The sequence below is a fragment of the Phyllostomus hastatus genome, unplaced genomic scaffold (assembly GCF_019186645.2).
Source record: "Phyllostomus hastatus isolate PE091 unplaced genomic scaffold, TTU_PhHast_1.1 phas_contig_34, whole genome shotgun sequence".
Taxonomy (NCBI): domain Eukaryota; kingdom Metazoa; phylum Chordata; class Mammalia; order Chiroptera; family Phyllostomidae; genus Phyllostomus; species Phyllostomus hastatus.
In genome coordinates, this window is record NW_025333857.1 from 12,216,661 (window position 1) to 12,232,641 (window position 15,981).

General features: G+C 40.8%; 1 protein-coding gene across 1 annotated transcript in view; it reads right to left on the reverse strand.

Moving 5' to 3' along the window:
* Positions 1-15,981, reverse strand: part of ACER2 (alkaline ceramidase 2) — a 32,759-nt gene that overhangs the window by 14,018 nt on the left and 2,760 nt on the right. The window contains exons 2-3 of the mRNA XM_045840129.1: positions 9,226-9,340; positions 4,243-4,384 (exon numbers count right to left, since the gene is read on the reverse strand). Of these exons, the coding sequence (XP_045696085.1) occupies positions 4,243-4,384; positions 9,226-9,340 (257 nt within the window). The remainder of the gene's footprint in view (positions 1-4,242; positions 4,385-9,225; positions 9,341-15,981) is intronic.

Consider the following 15,981-nt stretch of genomic DNA (forward strand, 5'->3'; position numbering starts at 1 on the left):
GAGGCCCAGAGAGCCGAGGCTGGCGATCCCGAGTCACCATGATGGTGTGGGGGCAGGGCAGGCAGGCCTGGCCTGCAGCCTTGCCCTTGGGAGGCAAAAAATGAACTGGAGCATGAAATGAGGCCTGGCCCTAGATTCTATAGAGACAAAATCTTAAAAAATAACAGCAGGATATATTTTTTAAGAAATGGATACAATTAGCCTATAATACTTCTTTGGTTTTGGCTTTTTTCTCAGAACAAAAACATCTAAAAATTATTATTAACCATTAATAGCGGAGTGTGTGCCCTGACAATTCTTAGAACATTCTAGGCAAGGTGAAAGAGAGCTCTTCTTTTTTAAAACCCACCAACTATTCCTATTTACATAATAAACATTTTGCTGGCTGTTCTAGACATCCTCATCTTCAAAACTCTTGCCTACATTAGCCATCATAACTGCTAGCACTCCGTGCATCCCTAGTCTGGATGAGACACTGTACTATGCACTTTATAAGATTATGTCATGTATTTCAAACTTCATGAGGTAGGTACTTTTACTATCTCCACTTTACAGATGAGCAAAATGAGGTATCAGAGCTTTAAAAAAAAAGAAAAGTAGATTGTTATTCAAATTCATATTTGTCTGCCCCATAGTCACTGAGACCCCATACTGTCTCTTCTCCAGAAACCTCACACTGGAGCTACTCTTGATATGCTTTCAGAAATAGTCCAGCGAAGTCTAGATCACAAGCAAATTTTAAAGGAAAGATAAATTTTAACCATCTGGTAAATTCAGATGGCTAAACCATACAACCCCCAGTCCAAGGGTGTCAAACTTATTTTCACCAGAGGCCACATCAGCCTCGAGGTTGCCTTCAAAGGTCCAGATGTAATTTTAGGACTGTATAAATGTAACTACTCCTTAACAGGTAAGCGAGAGCTCAGCGTTGCCACCAGGTAGAAACAAGGTGCCGGGCCGGATAAAACAAGGTAGAGGGCCGGATGCGGCCTGAGGGCCTTGTGTTGCCACCTGTGCCCTAGTCTGTAGAAATCCTGTTTTTTTCCTAAAATCTTTGGCCTGGCCTGCCACTCCCACTGTAGGGCTCCCACCTGTTATGGGCGGCACAGCCCATGTGGAGGGGTTTGGTCTTCTTGCTCTCGATGACACTGGGAAAGTGAAAACAGACAGGTAGAACCAGCATCCTTATTTAGAGAGAGTCACTGTGTCTGTAACATGCACCTTTCTTTCTTTGCTCATTAAAATCATCACTGCCCATTTTTTCCTTCCAGTTGTATGCATGCCTCTGAGGTGCTAGGCAGAGCTCCGCACTACATGCCGTGGGTAGTCCTGAAAGTTCATTTTGACTGAGCACTCACCTTGTTCTTAGTGATGTAAGAACTACTCTGCAGAGTCCTCTCACAAAGTCCTTATTACTTAGCTAATTTTACAGATGAAGAAATAGAAAGTTAAAGAATCAAGACAAGTTATATAGTTTGTAAGCTGGGAAGCTAGGATTCAAACTCAGGTTTTCTTCAAAGCCAGGGACAGATACATATAAGGTGGTCAGAGCCTCTGAAGGACTCGGCTCAAACTGAAGAGATGAGTCACATCTGCAGAGAAATGGTGCTGGTGACGGAAGAGTCCCAAGGGGTCACAGACTCCCTGCCTCATAGTAAGTAGGTTTTCATTATTAAAGTTGGTAAGCTTGAACTACTACAAGCCACAGCTCCACCTTCTCCTCTCCTGCTCAACAACGTTCCCTCACTGTCACCTCCAAGAAACAAGAAAAGAAAAAGATTCTCTATTATGACTACATTAAAATGTTACTTGGAATTGCAACCCAGGCTTCCAGAGTGCCACAGACAAATAAACCAAACGCTTATTCCCATTTCTTGAACTTCTCGCTCAGATCCCGGGACTTGAAAGATAAGATCTAAGAACAAAGTGGTTACCCGCTTTCAACCTAACACACACCTCCAGGCTAAGTGAAGGGATGGGGGTGACTGGTGGGCACCTTCTAAGACAATAAGAAGAACCATTTTACCAGGCAGTCAAAGAAGTCCCTGCCTGTCAAGCCACCTCTTGACCCTGCCTGGTGCCATCCACCTCACCCTCTTCCCCACCTCACAAGGCTTTCTGATCATCCTCAGTCATTCTCTTGAAGCTGAACAAAGAAACAAGAGAAGACTAGAAACCACAGACTGCCTGAACAACCTGCTGCGTTTTAAAGTACGCTTCCCCCACTGAGCAGAAGGCCTCAGCAAGACGGAGATGGTATTTCATCTAAGACCAGGAACACCTCCTTTTTATTTCTCCTTGTAAACGGCTGGTTCTTCCTCTCCCTCCCTCCCCCTCTCATTTTTAAAAATTTGTATTTATTGATTTTTAGAGAGAGAAAGAGGAAGGGAGAGAGAGAGAGAAAAAAAAACACCAATTTGTAGTTCCACTTACTTATGCAGTCACTGGTTGGTTCCTGTATGCGCCCTGACCAGGGACTGAACTCACTACCTTGGCGTATCAGGAAGATGCTTTAACCAATTGATCTACCTGGCCACAGCCTTCCTCTCACTTTTTAAATAGTAACCTTCTTGAGGATACTTCCTTCTGCTTGATGATACTGAGAGATAACACTATTTAATTCAAGTCCTGCTACTTGAATTAAAGATTCAAGGCTAATGAAGATTCTATAGCTAATCCATGTAAAGTATTTTTTTCTCCCTGCCTCACTTAAAAATACACTTTCATATTAAAAATTAACATATGCTCTTATAAAAAAATGGAAATAGTACAGATTAAAGGTAAAAATGAAAGCTCTCTCTCCATCCCGGTTCCTAAGAATGGAAGTGGTTGTAGCCTGCACCCTCCCTGGCGTTTCCGTGCATGTACAAAGACATGCACCCAAAAGGAGGTTCTCACATTCATCCTAAAATTAGAGCATTACACACATGGCTCTAAAATGTGCTCTGCAGCTGGCACATTCCATGGCCACCTTCCTTCTCAGTCCAAAACAACAGGCTTTGTCTTTAATAGACACACAGCTCCTGTCCCTGTATCGGCTTGCTTAACTGAATCCATATCTTCAGACTATTTATCCATGTATCTTGACAAGTCACAGTGTCCTACAGAGAAACATGTGAGTAATAGGTTCTGGGAACATTTCTTATCTTAATGAGGCTGACTCTCTTCTGTTCCTTCAGATACTAACAACCGTATACAGCTCCTCAGGAAGGCATTCGCTGACCATCTAAATCATCATCCACGTTACTACAATCTCTTAACCAGCTTCATTTTTCATCATAGCACTTGATACTCCCTAATATTATTTATATGTGTGTTTGTTGATTCACAGTCTCCCAACCTCAGTATAAGCTCATCAAGGGCAGAGATTCTATTATTTACTTTACTGCCATATCCCAATGTCTAGAAGCCTAGAGAAATGCATAGTAAATAGGAAGTGTTCAAAAATTATTCAATGGATGAATGATCATATAAGAATAAAACAATGAATATTAAAATGCATCCCTGCCTGAAATTCTGGGTTTCCAGTTTGGAGATATGTGCTTGTATGTATGTGTGCATGCACAGCTCCAATCAGAAGGAAAATATTGCAATTTGACAACTACAATTCCTATGGCTCTAAGAACCAGTTCCTGCCCTGGCTGGTGTGGCTCAGTGGATTGAATGCTGGTCTGTGAACCAAAGGGTCACTGGTTTGATTCTCAGTCAGGGCACATGCCTGGGTTACAGGCCAGGTCCCCAGTAGGGGGCACATAAGAGGCAACCATACATTGATGTTTCTCTCTCTTTCTACCTCCCTTTCCCTCTCTAAAAATAAATATATAAAATCTTAAAAAATAAAAAGAACCAATTCCTTAGTGGATTCTACGGTAAATTTATAAAATAGCCGAGTAGATTGGACTAAAGGAAATGTTCTAACAGGAAATCAAAGGTCTTTGAGCGGCTATTCAGTGATTTCTCCCCCACTGAAAAATCTTTCCATTTTTTCACATATCAACTAAGGGAGACATTTGACTTTTTGTCCCTAATGTTATATGAATTCTTCTCCAGGTATACTACAATCCCCCATTTTATGTGTCAGTTTATTTATACTGTCAAACTTGAAACAATCAGTGGATATTCAAAAGGTATATGATAAGCTTATCACTAGACTGGGCTTCATGTCTGTTATTTTTCTTGATATATACTTTATATTGGGTATTACACCTAGCAGTAAATACAAAAATATTTAGCCAAGCTTACCTATCATTCCGAAAGATCTTTGGTAGATACCTTCTAGGGAACCACATGGCCAGAGCACACATCAGAACCCAAAGGATGGCAAGTTCATCAAGCATCTGGCCCAGGAAACTCAGAGTCGCATGGAAGTAGACGGATCCAATTCCTAGAATCAATTACAGCCAATAAAAAAGTCACCAAAGAAGAACAGACTCACAAATTCAATACACTGCTTAAGGATAGCCCTTTTACCACCACTATCACTATCACCAAATCGCTCTCTCTCTTTGAAAAAAGAAACTGAAGGAAGAAACTCATACCACCTAGGCATGCAGGCCTTGAGTCTAAGATTTTATTTATTTATTTTCAGAGAGAGGGGAAGGAGGAAGAGAGAGCAGGAGAGAAACATCAATCAGTCGCCCCTTGCATGCCCCTAAATGGGAACTGGCCCAAAACCCAGGCATGTGCTGGCAGGAATTGAACTGGCAACATTTTAGTTTCCAAGACACCCCACTCACTAAGCCACACCAGTCAGAGCCAGAATTCAAGTCTAGAAAGAGAATCTCAAGTAGGGTCTATATATCAGCACATCAGAACTTTAATGATTCCACAGCTAAACACATTCTGTCTTTATCTACTAGCCCTCATAAGAACAGGCAGTAGAGGTCAACATTCTCTCACTGTTCAGAATTCCCAATCTGCCTGTGGAAGAAAATGGAAATTACAGACTTCCTGTCAAGATGGAGATATAGGTAGACATGCTTCACCCCCTTGGGCAATCAATCACAGAGAGAATTACAACTATTGCTCAAAACAAGAAACAACCAGAATCATCAGAAAGTCAAGCTATATGGAAGTCTGAGGACCAAGGATTTAAAGAAGCCACATCCATCCAGGTAGGTGCCTTTTACAGAAAGTCAAAGCAACTCTACCTAACACATAGAAACAAACAGAGGAAGGCTGCTGAATTGAGGAGACAAAGAAATATGGTCCAAATGAAAGAAGAGAACAAAACCCCAGAAAATGAACTAAATGAAACAAAAGGTAGCCAACCTATCAGATGCAAAGTTCAAAACACAGGCGGTCAGCATGCTCAAAGAACTCAATGAGTATGGCAACACATAAGGGAAGAAATGAAGGTTACACTAAGAGAAATAAATAAAAATCCATAGGAAACCAACAGTGGAGAGGAGGAAGCCAGAATCAAACCAATAATTTAGAACACAAGAAAGGAAAAAGCATTCAATCAGAACAGCAGGAAGAGGACTTCTGGCCAAGATGGAGGCATAAGGAGATACACTTTGCCTCCTTGCACAACCAAAAGAAGGACAACAACAAATTTAAAAACAACCAGAACTGCCAGAAAATCAAACTCTAAGGAAGTCTGAAAACCAAGGAGTTAAAGAAGAAACATTAATCCAGACTGGTAGAAGAGGCGGAGGCTGGAAGCCAGAGTGGAGAGAATGTGCAGCAAGGCCGCAGCTGGAGGACTGGGCTGGCAAGGTGGCAGCTGGCAGTCCTACATTTGCATGGGGATAAACCAAGAGGAACAACTGGGGAGTGAGAAAGACTGTGCAACCCAGGATTCCAGTGTGAGAAAAGAAAGCCTCAAAACCCTCAAAAAACTCTGGTTGTAAAAATCTGTGGGGGTTGCCGTGGTGGGAGAAACTCCCAGACTCACAGGAGAGTTCATTGGAGAGAACCACAGGGTCCTAGAATGTACACAAGCCCACCCACCCAGGAATAAGCACTAGAAGAGTCCAATTTGCAGGTGGGTAATGGGGGAAGTGACTGAGAGCTGGCTGAGAGCAGAGCAAGTGGCACGGTTCCCTCTTAGACCCCTCTACCACATACAGCACCACGGTGCAGTGACCTGGGTTGCCCTACCTGGCAAATATCTAAGGCTCCACCCCTGACAATGAAACACACACACCCAGGCAAAAAAAAAATATATGGCCCAAATGAAAGAGCAGATCAAAGCCCCAAAAAGAGAACTAAGTGATGAACTCATAGACAACCTATCAGATGCAGAGTTCAAATCACTGGTAATCAGGATGCTCACAGAAATGGTCACAAAATAGAGGAAAAAGAGGCTATGAAAAGTGAAATAAAGGAAAATATACAAGCAACCAACAGTGAAAGAAAGGAAACTGGGACTCAAATCAACAATTTGCACTGAAATAAAGAAATAAACATTCAACCAGAACAGAATGAAGAAACAAGAATTCAAAAAAACGAAGAGAGGCTTAGGAACCTCCAAGACAACTTTAAACATTCCAGCATCTAAATCACAGGGGCGCCAGAAGGAGAAGAGAAAAAGCAAGAAACTGAAAACTTATTTGAAAAAATAATGAAGAACTTCCCTAATCTGGCAAAAGAAATAGGCTTCCAGGAAGTCCAGGAAACTCAGAGAGCTGCAAAGAAGCTGGATCCAAGGAAACACACACCAAGGCACATCATAATTACCTTACCCAAGATGAAACATAAGGAGAGAATCTTAAAAACAGCAAGAGAAAAGCAGAGAGTTACCTACAAAGGAGTTCCCATATGACTGTCAGCTGATTTCTCAAAAGAAACCTTATAGACAAGAAGGAGCTGTAAGAAGTATTTGAAGTCACGAAAGGCAAGGACCTACATCCAAGATTACTCTATCCAGCAAAGCTATCATTTAGAATGGAAAGGCAGATAAAGTGATTCCCAGATAAGGTCAAGTTAAAGGAGTTCATCACCACCAAAGCCTTATTATATGAAATGTTAAAGGGAGTTATCTAAGAAAAAAAAGATGATCAAAACTGTGAGCAGTAAAATAACAACAAACTCACAACTATCAACAACTGAACTTAAAACAAAAACAAGCTAAGCAAACAACTAGAATAGGAACAAAATCACAGAAATAGAGATCACATGAAGGGTTATCAGCAGGGAGAAGGGGAGGGGAGAGTCAGGGAAATGGTACAGTGAATAAGAAGCATAAATGGTAAATACAAAATAGACAAGGGGATATTAAGAATAGTATAGGAAATGGAGAAGCCAAAGAACTTATATGTATAACCCATGGACATGAACTAAGGAGGGGAATGCTAATAGGATGACAGGTGCATGGCAGAGGGGAATAAAGGGGAGAAAAAAATGGGACAACTGTAATAGCATTATCAATAAAATGATTTTTTTAAAAAAAGGAAGGAACCACACACACAAAAAAAGAACAGGAGGAAGAAAAAAGATTTCAAAAAAATGAGTGTAGGCTTAGGAACATTTGGAACAAGTTTAAATGTACCAACATCTGAATCTTAGGGGTGTCAGAAGGAGAAGAGGAAGGGCAAGAAATTCAAAACTTAGTTGAAAAAATAATGAAAGAAAACTTCCCCAATTTGACAAAGGAAATAGACATACAAGTCCAGAGAGCACAGAGAGTCCCAAACAAGTTGGACCCAAGGAGGACCACACCAAGACACTTCATAATTAAAATGCCTAAGGTTAGCCCTGGCTGGCGTGACTCAGTGGATTGAGTGCCTGCCTGCAAACAAGAGAGTCACCAGTTTGATTCCTAGTCAGGGAACATGCCTGGGTTGCAGTCCAGGTCCCCAGTATGAGGTGTTCAAGAGGCAACCACACATTGATGTTTCTCTCCCTCTCTTTCCCCTTTCCTTCCCCTCTCTCTAAATGTAAATAAAGAAAATCTTTTAAAAGGTTAAAGACAAAGAGAGAATTTTAAAAGCAGCAAGAGAAAAGCAGAGAGTTACCTACAAAGGAGTCCCAATAAGACTATCAGCTGATTTCTCAAAAGAAAATTTGCTGACAAGAAGGGGCTGGAAAGAAGTATTCAAAGTGGTGAAAAGCAAGGACCTACCACCTAGATTACTCTATCCAGCAAAATGATCATTTAGAATGGAAGGGCAGATGAAGTGCTTCCCAGGCAAGGTAAAGCTAAAGGAAAGGAGTTCATCACTACCAAGCCATTATTATGTGAAATGTTAAAGGGACTTATTTAAGAAAAAGTAGAAAATTAAAACTATGTACATTAAAATGACAACAAACCCACAACTATCAACAATTGAATCTAAAAAAACAAACTAAGCAAACAACCAGAACAGGAACAGAATCATAGATAAGGAGATCACATGGAGGGTTATCAGCTGGGAAAGGGAATGGGGAAAATGGGGGAAAAGGTGCAGGGATTAAGAGGCATAAATGATACGATACGTACAAAATAGACAGGTGGATGTTAAGAATAGTATAGGAAATGGAGAAGCCAAAGAAGTTATGAGCTTGAACCATGGACATGAATTAATGTGGGGAGGGGATATCCCTGGAGGAAATACTGGCTGGAGAGGGCCAAAGCGGAAAAAAAATTGGGACAACTATCATAGCATAATCAACAAATATAGTTTTTAAAAAAGAAAAGAAACTGGAAATTACACAAGTATTTCCCAGAACAATGAAGGCAGGCAATAAAGCAGGGGTGTCAAACTCATTTTCACCGGGGGCCACATCAGACCTTGCAGTTGCCTTTGAAGAGCCAAATGTAAGTTTAGCACTGTATAAATGTAACTACTCCTTAACAGTTAAGGAGTTGAAATTATATTCGGCCCTTTGAAGGCAACCTCAAGGCTGGTGTGGCCCCCAGTGAAAATGAGTTTGACACCCCTGCAATAAAGGCTCAGACAACTACTTTTTTTTTTCACCTTTACTCCATTAGAAACCACAGTGTCATCAGAGTTCAATGGTTTCACATGACTCTCTTCAGAAGTTCTCAGAAAATTGCACTGGCACACCATCAGCAGCAATTACATAAACAAACTCTCTAAAACAAAGTGATAATTACAGCCAAGCTTGTTATCAAGCCCATATTCAAAAGAGTCCTTTTGGCATCAAACAAGCAAAATAAAAGTTTGCTAAGACTTCAGAGCAACTTTGGTTTTTAAAACATAATGTTCAAAGGAGACAGGAAGAGTTGGAATTCCATTTCCTCCCATTCAGTCCATGCTCCCAAATGAACCCACTTACCCACTACGACTAAGAGAGTCCATATCAGGTAGATGCCACTGTTGAAACATGTTGCATACTGACGAAACAGGCACATGCAGATGGGTGGTAAGACGAAAAACAAGACATTGCTGATCTGGAGGGGAAATGTAAAATGAAAAGATAAGTTAATTCACCCTATACAAACCTACTTTTAGGTAAAGATCAAATTCTTAGGTTCTTTCCCAGCTTTAAAATGATACCATTTTATCTTTCAGACTTCAGTGTGGATTTAAGCCTCTCTGTTATCTCTCCAGAAGGCACGTGGCTTTTAAAATATATATATTCTAGCCCTGGCCGTTGTGGTTCAGCAGACTGAGCACCAGCCTGCAAACTGAAAGTTTCCCAGTTCGATTCCCAGTCACGGCACATGCCTGGGTTGCAGGGCCAGGTCCGAGTTTGGGGGCATGTGAGAAGCAACCAATTGATGTTTCTCTCACACACTGATGTTTCCCTCTCTCTCTCTCCCTTCCTCTCACTCTAAAAGAAAATAAATAAAATAGTTTTTAAAAGAAGTTAAAATACATATATTCTTTCTAATGTAATATCAAAATACTGTCATTTTAACATGTAAGCACTATTTAGACATCATTAATGAGATATTTTCCATTCCTTTTGTTCATACCCTGGCTTGGAAACCCAGTGGGAATTCCCCCTGGCAGCACATCTCCACTGGGACCAGCCGTAATTCACATGCTCAATAGCCACACGTGGCTGGGGACTACCACACTGAACAGGGTAACTCTAGATCCCCACCTCTCACTTTTAAAATTTATTTCTTTAATATTTCTTTAGGGGGTCATAGCCAGTTCTTTCTTATTCCCCCAAAATGTTATTATTGAGGTAAAATTCACATAACATAAAATTAGCCATTTTAAACTGTATAATTCAGTGGCATTTTAATACATTCATAATGTGCAACCATCACCTCTATCTAGGTCTAAAACATTTTCATCACCTCCAAAAGAAAACCCTGTACCCATTAAGCAGTCACTTCCCATGTCCCCCTCCCCACAGCCTCAAACAAGCACTAATCTGCTTTCTGTCTTTATGAATATACCTATTCTTGATATTTCACAGAAGTAGAATCATAAAATATGACCTAATAAGTCTGGCTTCTTTTACTTGGCATAATGTTTTTGAGGTTCAACCACATTATTGCAGGCATCAATACTTCCTTTTTACAGATGAATAACATTCTGTGGTATGGATGCCATATTTTATCTACCCATTCATGCACTGACAGACGGCTGTGAATAGTGCTGCTATGAACATTCATGTACAAGTTTCTGAGTACTTGTTTTCAATTTGGGGGTATGTGATTGACATTGCTGGGTCATATTCAGGCAGGTTAGTGAGAAGCCAGGAAAACTCCTTGACAAATGGAATGAGGAAACTGAGACAAATAGTTGAACAAATGGATGGGCAACTAGTTGCCAGCTAATGAATCACAAGACCCTATTTTCTCGGACCAAAGACACCTAGCAGCAGATGGTTTAAGTGTATCCTCCCCAACCAAAGGGCAGGTGCCTTAAATCACCCTAGTCAGGGACAGATTTAAGAGTGACCCAGTTAGTGTCAGCCTAACCTGAGAACAAATGAAGTCAGGGGAATAGATTATAGCAACAATAAAAACAATTAGCCACAAAAAGCCAAGACAGAGGTGAAACTGACCAGAAAATAATCCCAGACCCCACTATACACTCATTTTGATGCATCAGCATATCAAGGGACACACCTGGAAAGTTGATGAATATTCTGTTAAGACCTCCCTTAAAAGTCCCACCTTTAGAAAACAGATAAAAACTCTAAGGCAAAGGGTCTACACCCCTCTGTCCTCAGGTGTGTACTTTCACTTGCTTTCTCCAGATCTCTACGGGGTTCCAACGAGATGTGCAACCAGGGGAGCAGTGGGCAGCGGCAGCTTGTCCCAGGCTAACCCCTGACCCTGTCTCCAAGGACACTGCTTTTGCCTCTGTGACTTTTTCCTGAGCCAGTGCAGCCTCTCCTCAGCTCAGTCCTGTTCCTGGGATTTTGCTTCCTCTACCCTAAGACCTTCCTTTTTCTCACCATGCCAAGCTTTGATAAAATTACTCTCATAATCACCGAGACTCATGTCTCAAAATCTTTCCTGCACAAAGTCAAGAACCTGTACATCCCAAATTGTGCCAGGGCAAACCCATCTTGGCCCAGCCCCTTCCCAGTGAAATACGGTAATTCTATGTTTAACTTAGTGACAAACCACCAAACCGTTTTCAGCAGCAGCTAAACCATTTACATTCATACAAGCAATGTATAAAGGTTCTAATTTTCCCACATCCTTGCCAACACTTATTTTCTGGAGTTTGCTTTGTCTAATGAAAGCCGTCCTAGAAGGTATGGAGTGGTAGGGATATTCAGCTTTGTAAGTTTCATCTGTACGTGCGGAGTGAGGCACTCCTCATGAAGGACTACGTGCACAAAGTGTGCAGAAAGTGAAGACAACGGCTAAGACTAAATGAGCAACACACCAATGGGAATGGGGTGGGAGGGGTACACACACTAACAAAAGACTAAAGAAAAGCACTTTCAGAGATAGGATGGGGCATTGAAGCCTGGAAAGCCAAGGGCATGAAAAGAAAAACTGGCCACGCATGTTGGATGATAGAGAGCAGGCCTCAAAGGAACCATAAGGGTGAGTGCCTGCACTGAACTGAAGGAGCCAGGCAGGGGAGAAGGGCTTCCCCAGACCTACAAAATCACACAGGTACACAACTAAACAAAATGCATCAGCAAACTTCAGAACTGGAGGCATAGTACAGGTAAGGACTGGCAACAGCAGTGGCCAACATAGGCCTTTGTCATGGTTTGGGAACAAGAGACATTAGGAGTGACATCATTTTTATTTATTTCCTGCTCAGGTGTAAATCTTTTTATTTTTAAAATTTTTATTTTTCAATTACAGATTACATTCAATATCATTTTGTATTAGTTTCAGGAGTCTAGTACAGCAGTTAGACAAGCCTGCAGACAAAGTGTTCCCCCGATGTTTCTACTACCCACTCTGCATCTTCAACAGCGTTATTATGGAATGACATCGCTTTTGGCAAGGGTAGAAAGATAAGGGGGAGAGAAATAATACAAATAAAGAGGGAGAACTTTTGTTAGTGGCAGGATGGGAGTAGGACTGCTGCCTTTGGTTAAAATCCCAGGCTGAAATTCCTAGTGGGGCTATATCATCCTAGAGAAGAGGTACCTTTTTCTAGGTGGTCTACTCTGATGGGATCTTTTTCTCTTCCCCACGTTGGAGCCCTGTGAGCTACTGGTGACCCTACGGGAGAGGATGGATGAATTGTGTCAGATGTCCCAGGTGTACATAGTTTCCAGTCCTGGAAATACAGCCAATGCTCATTTAAAAAGCAGATGAGCAGTAGGCTATTGTTCATTGTTATTATCACAGTCTTTAACTTTTTATGAACTAATTTAAATAATCAGAGATCTTCAAGAAATACAATGAGAGATCTTAACCATCCTTGTTTTTCAAGGGATATAATTAAGGGCTCAGAAAGGCTCCAAGGCTGGCCAAGGTCAGAGAGGCAGTCACCCTGGGAGCTGGGGCCAGCACCCAGTCCTGCTTTGGGCTCTTTCCACTGCGCCCCACTGACTGCACCTCCAACTCACCCACCAGCCACATTCTGACCTCCTTGGTATAACTCCTCAACTGGTATCACAGACTTCTGAACTGCATCACACACTGTGCACATATGACTTGTTCCAAGACTTAAAAGTGGCTCTCCTTTTGTTAAACATAGAAGTGGAAGAAAGAAAAGGAAAAGGGAGAGAAGGAAAAGAAAAAATGGAATTGTTATAGCATAGATAACTTAAAACCTGATCTTTCTCCTTTCATATTTATAAATATGTTCTCCTTGTTAGAAAAAGAAAAAAAAGAATACATTACAGAGCTAAAATCTCCCTTCTTCCACAGCCCTAGAGATAACCATTGTTCTCAGATTCATAGGCTTCCAGTCATTTTCTTTGCATTTATATGAATACATATATGCCACATACTGTAACATTATCATCCTGCAACTTTTTCTCCTTCAACAGTATCTCTTACAAACATTTTCACCTTAGTTCACTCAGATTAACCTCACTTGGTGTAAGTGGTGCAGATGGCAAGGGTTTTTTTAGCCATTCTCCAAGGAAGGAAAGCAATTTACAGCCCCACCTACAATGCTGGGAAATATAACTCATTTGTTTTTTACCCCAGTATATCTTTATTGCCTCAAGTCCCCTCAATCTCCCTTGCTTCAGCCAAGTGCAGCTAACTTCGCCAAGTTGTCCCCAAATGGCTCTGTCAATTTATATTACCATTAGCAAAGTACACATGAATCATTTTTAAATGTATTTACACAGTGTTCACAAAAGCATGAAGTCATTTATTATAGCTGCAGTAAAATTAGGATACTTCAAAACACTTTTTTTAATGCACATATTAGGGAGTTCAATTGAGAAGCACCATTTTAACAGATGCTTCCAAATAACTTGAAATTGCATTATTACTTCTGCACAGCCCACCTATCAATATCTGCTGGTCTTCACCAGGCCTTTTAAATAAGTCAATCTCTGCAAAGGAAAAGACCAAATTAGAGGGAGACATTCCCCAAGACAAAAAGAGGAAGGAACTCCTAAAGAAATACAGAGAAGCAAATGAGTTGTAATTAAAAGATGGGTTCAATGGTTCCATATCTACTGAGAAATGAAACTTCCCCTCAAAATGGTGTGGGTCACTAAAGTTGAGAAGTTCAGCCAAAGGGTATTGTTGAAAGTCTCTTGTCTGATTACACTTTGGAGAATTGTATTATTTAATGCCTGCAGAACAGATTGTTTTCACTGAAAGGAAACCACAATTCTAAAATGTATTATTTCCTTAGAAAGCTCTTTATTCTGTGAATTCCCACATAACATTTGCACCAAGATAATCTCATAAACACACTGCAATCTCTTCCTGATGCATGTGAATGTGCAGTTTCCCAGAAGAGGGTAAATACTGACAAAGCAATAGGCTGTAAGTTCTTCTGAACAACAAGTTCATGAACAGATAAGGGTCATTATAATAGCTGAGAAAACTGTCTGTGTATCCTAATTGTATGCACATTCCTAACTATCCATCCCATTGCTTCCCTACTGCCACTGAGATGACCAACTATCCTGGTTTGCCAAGACATGGAACTTTCAGTTTTAAAATCAGGGAAGTCCAATTTTGTCCTTGACAAACCAGGACAAGTTGGTCACTCTACATGAAAGTACTCTTCAAAATCCCCCCACCCTACCTCCCACAGCGCACCAATCCCATGCAGGGTTCTAGTAACACCGGGGTGACTTGTACATACCTCTGTTATGGCCCTCACCACCCAGATGACTCTGGATCTCACTTCTGGATAGGCACGCTGTAATTGCCCAGTATATGGATGAATGGATGGAGGGATCGAGGGATAGATGGATGGATGGATGGATAATTATGCCCTATAGATAATGGGATGTGGGCTTGGACATACAAAGAGAACTCTACTTTCCTAATCTTGATGGTGGAGGGCAGAGCTTATTGGGGGAGGTGACAGATCATGGGCTGATTTTATGCATATGTTTTGCTTCAAGACTTCTTTTTTCAGCACCAGTTGATTCCCTGAGTCACTGCTCAGCAACAGAGTCCCCAAAGGCTAACCCCAGTGGTTAAAAGGAAGACCACACTTTTCTCCAAAGCAGCTAGGTCTGGAGTCTTTCTTTTTAGTGTGACTGGGGCCTTAAAACTTAAAACAAAAAGAAAACTCAATGCAATAACACTTGTATATAGAAGAAATAGTTCTAAATGTGCTCAAGCAAAGGACTATGTTCTTGGAAGAGATATTTGGGATTGGCCAAAGCAAAGGATGATAAGATTTTGGGCAACAGAGATTTGCAGGGCCCCAAAATAAAATGCTTCACACACCCAAACACTGTCAGTGGGAGCATAAATCAGGGTACTCTGTCTGGTGGGCCATTTAGCAATAACTATCAGCCTTTAACATGAATACACAGCAATTCCCCTGAAAGGATTAGCGCTTGTAAAACACATCCAGATGTATATAAGAGCATATTCATGGCATCACTGTTCAGAAACAAAAATGAAAACAATAAAACAAACAGAAACTGCCCTAAATGTCTATCAATGAGGAACTGACTGGTTAAGTAAATTATGGCCAATCCATTAAGTGGAACATTGTATAGACATTGCAAAGAGGAAGATAATTCTGTATGAGCTAATATGGGACTATCTACAAGACATATTAAGTGAAAAAAACAAGGTGCCAAAGGGTTTGTGTAGTTATATCCCAACTGGGTTAAAAAAAAACTACTTAGACTGTGGTGGGTATACACTATACATGCATATTTAATATGCTCACACAAATAATACAAGTGCTTTTTACATGCCTAGAAAATGTCTGAAAAGATACAGAGGGTATTTTGTTCTTTAGAACATGCATACTGAATTTCTTACCATGATCATGTTCTTACTTTTATAATAAACACCCACAAAAACAACAGACTACTGTAAACAAACTTCTTTTCATATCAAACATCATGATTAGCCTAAAGAGCAAATGTTCCCAATGCAAGAGTTTAAGTTAAAGAACAACTGAATAATAAACACGTGTATTAGGCCATGCCACATAAATCTAAGGTGCTACAATGGCACTCGTACCTTCATGAGTAATACCT